The following is a 9277-nucleotide window of genomic DNA, read 5'->3' on the forward strand; positions in this document are numbered from 1 at the left end:
TTCATACGTCCCACTGTAATTTACAATGATTTTTATTTTTCGAGTTTAACCAATAAAGAATAAAAATAATAATTAATATGCGAGTTTTAATTTTTCGCTCAAAAGTAATTATTATTACTTGATTTTTATTTTTTCGATCGAAAATAATGATTATTTTAAGATTTTTATTATTTCGCTCAAAGATAATAATTATTATTGAGTTTTATTTTTTTTTCACTTAAGAATAATGATCATTCACAAAAATCAAAAGCTATACCAAAGCGATTTCCGCCGTATCCTTTTCAGAGGGAGCGACATCCTAATAAAGGAATAAGCCTCAAAGTTTTCAGGTCAAAGTTTCCGTAAGTTGGGTCTGTATAGCCTTTTCAATTTTATGAATAATCATTATTTTGAAGTGGAAAAGTAAAACTCTATAATAATTATTATCTCTGAGCGAAAAAATAAAAATCATAAAATAATCATTATTTGTGATCGAAAAAATAAAAATCAAATACTAATTCTTTCCGCTGAGCAAAAAAATAAAAATCAATAATAATTATTATTTTATTGCGAAAAAATAAAACTCATAAAATAATGATTAAATGCTGATTTAAATTATTTTACTCATAATGATTACCGTCCCTCTTTATTTTATTTTTATTTTTTCAAGGTACTAAAAAAGGATGAATAGATAGAAATCATAAGCGAAATATGAACGATTCGAACGTTATAAATCAACATAGTTACAAAAAAAAACTCCCAAAATTGTTTTATTTTTTGAGCAAGATAAAACTTAATAAAACTCAAAAACAGCGTTTATTTTTCAAGCAATAAATAAACCTCCATAAAAATTATTAGACCCCTAACCCATTTTCTTTCGAAATTTCGATTATACAAGAGTCGGAAGAGTACTCACCCAGAAACAAAAAGAATTAAAAAACACTTACTACATCATTAAATTAGTTTCAGTGTTTATTAAAAACCAGTGATTTGAAAAAATTCGACACTGAAAAACTTTGGTTTTTATAAAATTTGTTAAGTACGAAACAAAAAAGTAGGACAGGACCTTTCTAAATTAAGGTAAAAATATATTGTTTACTTTTTATGCATGCATATCTCTTTCAGCATGATTTTTGGTTGAAATTTAATATATATGTACATTCTTGTTTTTACTTAAGGTACTTTTGCGACTGGCATTAAAGCTCCTCTTGAGGCTTAGTTCAAAGCTGTGATATGGCTGCATTTTAAAGACATCTAAGGAAAAAAGGAACCAATATACAGTTTTGACCTATCATGTAACATAATGCTCATTTACTTCAATAGCGCCATAATTCAAAAAATACAAATTTCGAGTTGACTATGTAGAATTTAGCGCTACCTCTTCTTGTTGTGTAAAAATTTCATAGCCGTATCGATTGCCAGTATCTCATTAGAACAAAACATGTATTCATTTTTACTATGGAAGTATATGTAAATTCAAAACATTAAAGCCGTTTTCTCAAGTTTTGCCTTTTTTTTTGAGTTATGACACTATTGCAGTAAATGAGCTATAAGTATAAACCTCTTAGAATGTTGAGAACTTTCAATTTGCGGAAGGCCTTTTTTCGCCAGCTACCATTCCAGTTATAATCCCATAAAACATCATCACTGAAAATCTTCCTCATTACCGTGAAAACGTCTTCGGAAAAGCCCCTCAATTTTTCGAAGGTTGCCGTCTTTAGAAAAGTTTTACATTAACTTTATAAAATTTAAAGCACAAATGCACACAATTTAATTACCAATGCTTTGGCGTACTCTGGGTATTTCTCTATTTGTTCTTCCATACGCGAAATAGAAGCATGCGAATCGAATGGTAAACGTATGGATAATTCATTATTGCCATAAACATTTCCTTTTTCTTCCTTGATGCATAGCGGCTGTTTCATCTTTTTTATGAAAACTTTGCATTGTCTCGTAACCAACGGCGACTGGACTAATGGTTTAACTTTCTGCACAAACACCTGTCGCCTGATGTTTTTTTTTACCAAGTGGCTTTCTTCCTTCTCAATCACCTTAAAATATAGTTTATTAGAAATGTATGTACATACATACATATGTATATAGGATAGTTTAATAAAAATTAGGGAGTGCGATTATTTTGATTAATCAGGATTATGAATTTTTGTTTATATTTTTTTTTTTTATAAAAGTCAAGATCTTCCACATCCACATTTCAAATTTCGTACAAAAATTATGAAAATTCAACAAATTTTAACATTTGCACCGGAAATTTTGAAAATTTTTATTCAGAATTTTTAGAGAAATTTTGGGTATGATTTTAAGTAATTTTTTTGGCTGACGGTGTCCGAATTTTCTTCCGTATAAAGTATGCTCGACAAGTTCGTTTGCATGGGAGAAAATGCCTAGCACCATCAGCAAAAAACCACTGTTAAAAGTCAACGCGATTTTCTAGCGTCTTGAAATTTGCACTTTTTTTTCTAGAAATTTTGAATGAAAAGTTTAAAATTTTTGGGTGCAAATGCTAAAGTTTGTTGAATTTTCATATTTTTGTACAAAGTTTTAAATGTGGATTTGTGGCGCTGGTTAGGTAAAGTGCTAAAATTTTATAAAATAATATAAACATGAAATGAACACAAGAAAAACAGCCAAAACTAGTTATAATAACACTTGACTTAATCAGCTGTCCACAAGTGTACATATACGTATACATGCATATGAATAAATCAGCTCGTCCGTAATTGATTAATCGCACATCCCTAATAAAAATCATAAAAAGTTAAGTTCGTAACATTACAACTTACATTCGTTTCATCTTTTTTAACTTGTTTGAACAATATGCCCTGGTTTGTGGTAATGATCTTTTGCTATAAAAAATATTTTGTTATCAAATTTTATGTACATATGTATAGTACAAGTTTGTTATTAAATACATATTCACAAAAGGTTTCTTTTTGATCAACAAATATTCAAGTTCTAATTTGAGTACCTATGACATAAGAAACACTTTCTTTTCTTTGTTAAATACTTACGTTTCCTTCAACGGTATCCAAGCGATCTGTAATACTTTTCAGGGTATGTAGAATTTCTATTGCAAGAATTACAGAAGTTTTCGATCAGTTAACTTCTTGTACATATCGACATCAGCAATGCAAAAGGCCGCATTTGACTCTTTGAAGTTTGACAGAATCAAACCACTTTTTTAACTAACTCATGAAATGCTTACATGGATGTTCAAATGGTGCAAATGAATAATGTTCTTTAAAAGACTTGGTTTTGAAATTTTGTAAAGGGGGCATAAGAAAGCAAGCTAATGAAATATTAGGTAACCACAAGAAGAGTGCCCATGTTATTGTTGTAAACAGCAGTTTTTGGGAATGTGACAGACAGCCCTGGGCCAAATATATGTAAATCCCCTCATGACACCAACCAACCCTTTACATGCCCACTCAACCCAACTCTACTAACAACAAGTAAAGAAGTATAAGTCGGGCATAACATGCACTTTGTTGGGTCTACCACTTGTTGCGTACAATTCTTCTTTCTTTGTTGCCGGAGAAGAGGGGCTTCCGCATGTCAAAGGCGTACCACATTTCTTGTGCATATAACTCCGGCTACGCCATCCACAGTATTTTTGCGCAGAACCCACATCGAAATTTACAAAAAAGTGCATAGTGCAAACCGAATTTATTAATAAACTATTGCTCGGGGATTTGAAACATTTATGTTAAATTAAATCCTTTCATTTGATGTTAAAGTTTTTAGATTCGGGTTATGCGTTTGGACACAACAACCGAAAATCATTGTACAAATAACTAATAAACATTCTTTTTTGTTCGTTCATATAAAGCCGTGGATAAAAATATACGTATATACGAAAGGCAAATTTGTCTTTTCAAAAGAACGCCACTAATATTTCCTGCTAACACACATCAGGTTCTTTCCCGTACGCAACGCGGGATCCCGCGGGTGTCCAAAACAGCCCAGAAATCATTCCCGTACTCAACAAAATGGGTAATAGAGAGCGAAAATTGGACGTATTGGATCGTAAGTGTCTTCTTCCTGCCCGAAACAGCCCGGACTTTTTCTCCGGGTAAAAATGGATAACCTGTCTAAGTGCCATATCAGCTATTTTGTGTTTACATGTCGTCTGCATTTACTTAGGGCTTTTAAGGAATAGTGAATGGCCTGTTGATGTATTTTCAATACTTATATACTTAAAATCAAATTTGCGAAACCGAAATTCAATTTCCAAGTGTTTGCATTTAAGTAGCAAGAACAAAAACAACGTGAATCAACTGTTTCTCAAATTCTGGGCACTCAATGTGGTTTTTTGCGTTCCCGTACTTCTGGACTACGTTCCATTTTTGAGAGCAAACTTTTCGCTTTCTAATTACCGGATCCGGTGCGGATTGTTAGGGAAAGAACCTATCGATTTACATATTAGGTATTAGTAAAAATTTTACTAGCAAGAATTTGCAGGAGCCAAAAGTAAGGTTATGTTTCAAATTCAAGTGTAAACAAACTGGTTAAGAGGATGATTTGATGAAACATAAGGAGTGTTCGCTATGCAAAAAATTTGTACAAGTTGGTACCAATTGTTACCAAATCGTATTCGTTTAGCCAAAAACCCAGTAAAACTTGCAAGGAGAGATCACAATTTTGACATTTCATTTGGAGGGGAAGGCAAAAATTTTCCCAGCACGAATTTGCAAGCAGGATTGTGGCACACGGTTGCATTTTTGTCAACATTAATTTGAATCACCGAATTCGTTAAATTTAAAAATGAACAATCTTGTTGCGATTTACTAATGAAAGAAGTAGGTAAATATTCGTTTATTCAATTAATTTAATTAATTCCAAACATTTGGAAGGTACTCGGCTGAAAAATCTGTATTCGTAATCGGAACACACTCGACACCACTGTCGATATAGGAAATCCGACAGTGACTTCCACAAAGAAATTGAAGCGTATGTTGAAGAAAGTCAGAATAAGAAGAAATATACGTATAGGTCCTGTTTTGGTTTCTACCTGGAATAATTTAAAAAATTTATTATGCTCGAAATGCAACCGTGGAAGCCAGCTGGCAGGGAAGCTTGCAAATGTTTGCTAATTCCTGTTCGCGCAAAACTTAGTAAGTTTCTCTCTTTGGGAGAGTAAGGTACCTTATTCTCTGAATTTTGTTACTGGCTAATTCTTACTGGCAGCTGCATAGCGAACACTCCTATAATTATTGAAATGAAAATATGGATGAAAAATTTAATCTATTATATATATTTTTTTTATGACGATGGGAGCTATTCCCAATTAAAAAGAAAATTGCCCGCCAAAACTTAACCGTCAGAAAGTGTCAAAATGGCTTAAGTTGCAAGTTTTTACTAGTTTTGCGTTTAATAACTTTTTCTGAAAATTTTCTCTTGTTCTCAAATTTACTCTCTATTTTTCTTTTACGCTCTCGCTGCAAGTACTTTCTGGAAAAGTTATTGAATGGACCTATTTTTACCCGGAGCATGGTGAAATAATAATGAAATATATTTATTTCATCATGACCCGGAGAAAAAGTCCGAGCATTTTCGGGCAGGAAGAAGAAGACACCTAAGATCCAATACATTCCAACTTTCGCTCTCTATTAGCCATTTTGTTGAGTACGGGAATGACTTCTGGGCTGTGTTTGCAGGAAATATTAGTGGTGTTCTTTTGAAAAGACAAATTTGCCTTTCGTATATACGTATATTTTTATCCACGGCTTTATATGAACGAACAAAAATAAAATGTTTGTTAGTTATTTGTACAATGATTTTCGGTTGTTGTGTCCAAACCTATTTTATCTCGCTTCCGACACAGGATTATTTTCATACAAAATTACCCAAAAAACTTTCAATTTCGAAAGTTCGAAAATACGATTCGGATGGCAGCCAGGGCTGCCAACTATACTTAGCTACGAAGTGCCAAAAAAGGTGTAATTGTTTTTAATTCATCCCATTTAGCGTAAAAATTAGAAATGCTAAAGTAAAAAACAGTTGTACACACTATAGAAATTAGAAAATTTTAGTTGAGAAAAAGAAGTACTTTGTTTATTACTTCATGAGTTTCAATGATTTCCTTGTTTTTTTTTTTTATATTTTGGTGAAGTAACTCTTAGAAGAAAACAAAACAAAAAAAGTGAAATATTTCCAGAATGTCACTCTTAGGTGAAAAAGGATTTTATATATAACTAGCCTATTTCTGCGCGAGTGTTCAAAAGGCATATATGGGAAATTGATGACGAAGAAAGATTAAACAAAAAGCATGAATTTAATATTAACAATCAGTACAATTCTTATCGGTTAGTATACTTTTTTTTAACAGTTTCTGAACTAATTTATTCCTTTAGCTTACTTTTTAAAAAGTGATATTCTGGAAAATATTTTACAAAAATTCAACAAAAAGGAATTAATTTTTGAAGAGCCGAAAGCAGTTTCGTATTCTGTACAGATTTTTCACGTCAGTAAACGATTTCAGAGTATAAATTTATAAATGTTAAAAAATATATAGCTATAACCAAGTGTACAGGTTTGGGAATTACCCATATACTAATTTTCAACAATTTGGATCCAATATTTACAGAAATATCGTATTTTGCATTTTTCGAAAATACCGTTATATGGCAAGTGGGCGTGGTTCTTGGATAAAGGGCAACTTACATACCAAATTTCGTCGAGATATCTCAATTTTTCCTCGAGTTATCGTGTACACGGACGGACGGACGGGCAGACACACGTCTGCTTAATCGACTTCACTATTCATTCTGAGTATTTATATGTACATTTTTTCTATATCTACCTAGATTCATTCAGGCTGTTAAAAACAACCGTTATATGAACAAAGTTGTAATACCCTTGTGCACAAGTGCGCTCGGGTATAAAAATATTAAGAAACACCCTTTGAAAAAGTACAGAAAGTGTCTTTTGCATTGATGATGATGATAATGATATGCTGTTTACCTTTGTGACATCCATTTTTACACGAGTTAGAGTCTGCATTTTCTTCACCACCTGTTGATATAAAAATAAGTTTCAGCTATGTACAGTGTTTGTTGATACAAATAGTATATTACCTTCAAATATAGTTGTAATCGAATCCGCGGAGTCTTCATTTATGTATTGCCTTCAATCAAATCAAATTGAGATTTTGAATAAGTTTACATTCATATGTATTTACACTTATAAAGCTTAGTTAGAGAATAAAGTAGATTATTTACCTTTTAATAAATTCGAATGACAATTTCCGTTTTTTTGCCCGGGCTATTCCAATAGGATCTTTAAATACATTATTTAATAATTTATCATATAGCCTGTTCCGGTTCTCAAGGATTTGCAGGTGAACGTGGCGTACGGGAACGACTTCGGACTAATTCCGGACCAAGTGCAGTATAGCGGCAGGTGAGAAAAAAAAGTGGGCGTGGTCCGCCCCCTTTTACTGATTTTAATGGTGTATTTTTTTTTGTGGAAATTAATAGCGGGGTGCTCGTGGGAGGGTGGAATTCTCAATATTTTCAAAACCTCATATGCTAATGAACCGATTTTCAAAATGGGGATATGATTGGATAGGTATTTGAAAGACCTTGATACACATATCTACATATGTATATATATTTTATTTACATATTTTGAGAAAAACTAAAAAAAAGAAATTATGACAATTTTTTAAAAAAATGTTTTTTTGAAAAAAATACGTAATTAGCTAAATATGTAAAAATATGATTATTAAAAAGAGCATAAATGTAGCTTTAATTTGATATATGTTTTCTTGCAAACAATTATTTTGCATAGGCGGCCTTCGGCCGCGCTTGGGGTTTATAGCCCTTGCTACACAGAAATTTATTTAATTGTTTTATTTAACTGTTGACAGTTGTACTTGCACTAATACTACATAGAAATATATAGTTATTTTATTTAACTGTTGACATTTGTACTTACACTAAACTATATTAAACTATATATGCCAAAATACGATTATTAAAAAGAGCATAAAAAATATAGTTTAAAAAACTAAAACCTCGCTATTATAATTTCCATTCGTACTTTCATCAGGTATGTAACTTGGGAATAGAAATCGCTGCATCTTTTAGGCGAATGAATATTACAAAGTTACATCCCGAGCTAATAAAAGGGATGTAAAAATACCTTTAATTTGATGTATGATTTTTTGCAAACAATTATTTTGCGTTGGCGACGTCCGGCCCTTACTACGTAGAAATTTATACAGTTGTTTAATTTAACTCTTCACAGGTGTACTTACACTAAGCAATATAAAATTATTTATCAATTTAAAGGTATCTTCATGCTCTTTTAAACATATCTCTTGATATGTATTAAAAAAAAAGGTTTTTATTAAAAAATTTTCATTATTCCGTTTTTTAATTATACATATATGTATATACATAGATATGCTTATCAAATAAAAGGTCTTTCAATTACCCTACCCCTTTTTAAAAATATTGAAAATTCCACTTTTATTCACCTCCCAATAAATTTGCACCAAAAAAAATCATCATTGAAATCAGTGGAAAGAGGCGGACCACGTCCAGTATTTCTTTTTCTTTTATATCACCTGCCGCTATAAATTCTCTAAATTCCGCAAAACCTGCAAATCCTAGACTTCCAAATGCAAATCCTTCTTCAAATTGACCTACCTTGCGAATCGAGAGCTAATGAGGAATTACAATCTACAAAACATTCTCGAGCTTCATCCGCAGTTTGACAAAAATTAATAGGCATTTCCCTTTGCAAGGCAACTATCATGCTCCCATTAACCTTCTGCACTTGCATCACAAATGAAAATGCAATTTTTAATTTACGCAAACAACTGTCACATATCTGTTGCGGTAATCTTTTGGCAGTTTCCGAAAAATTCTGTGGGGCGTTGAATATATTAGTTCTGCATAGACTAAGCAATTTATACTACTTACATCCATTTTTGATATTTCCCATAAAAATTCAGCCAGGCTTGTTCGCTGTTCGCCCTTTATCAGTTTTGCATTCAATGAGTGGAACTTCTTATCAGTTGTATCTAAACATGTACGGCATTTAGGCTTTTCTCGTTTGCACGTGTTCATGTCTTTCTAAATATGTATATAGTTTCGTTAAATTCTAATATTTTGGTTTTACCCGAAATTCGAAATATAGCTGTGACAAAGTGCGTTCTGTAAACACAATGTATAAACTTCTTATAATATTTAGAGATGCAAACGATGCATCGATGTTTTTGAAACATCGATACCGGTCCAAATTCGATGTTGGCCATCGATATTTATAATTT

The 9277-nt window shown here is 31.9% G+C and overlaps 1 protein-coding gene across 2 annotated transcripts in view; it reads right to left on the minus strand.

Annotated features, from left to right (window-relative positions):
* The window catches only part of LOC108367546 (uncharacterized), a 28850-nt gene extending 19573 nt beyond the window's left edge, over nucleotides 1-9277 (minus strand). For both annotated transcript variants that reach the window (XM_017622182.1, XM_017622181.1), the window contains exons 1-11: nucleotides 9127-9277; nucleotides 8928-9028; nucleotides 8652-8871; nucleotides 7218-7275; nucleotides 7074-7123; nucleotides 6961-7011; nucleotides 3009-3064; nucleotides 2781-2843; nucleotides 1758-2030; nucleotides 1541-1694; nucleotides 840-1233 (exon numbers count right to left, since the gene is read on the minus strand). In XM_017622182.1, coding sequence (XP_017477671.1) covers nucleotides 1124-1233; nucleotides 1541-1694; nucleotides 1758-2030; nucleotides 2781-2843; nucleotides 3009-3064; nucleotides 6961-7011; nucleotides 7074-7123; nucleotides 7218-7275; nucleotides 8652-8871; nucleotides 8928-9028; nucleotides 9127-9262 — 1272 coding nt within the window. In that variant the 5' untranslated portion in view covers nucleotides 9263-9277 and the 3' untranslated portion in view covers nucleotides 840-1123. The remainder of the gene's footprint in view (nucleotides 1-839; nucleotides 1234-1540; nucleotides 1695-1757; nucleotides 2031-2780; nucleotides 2844-3008; nucleotides 3065-6960; nucleotides 7012-7073; nucleotides 7124-7217; nucleotides 7276-8651; nucleotides 8872-8927; nucleotides 9029-9126) is intronic.

This window comes from Rhagoletis zephyria, unplaced genomic scaffold, assembly GCF_001687245.7.
Source record: "Rhagoletis zephyria isolate East Lansing unplaced genomic scaffold, Rhagoletis_zephyria_1.1 Rzeph_scaffold_02722, whole genome shotgun sequence".
NCBI classification, from domain to species: Eukaryota; Metazoa; Arthropoda; class Insecta; order Diptera; family Tephritidae; genus Rhagoletis; species Rhagoletis zephyria.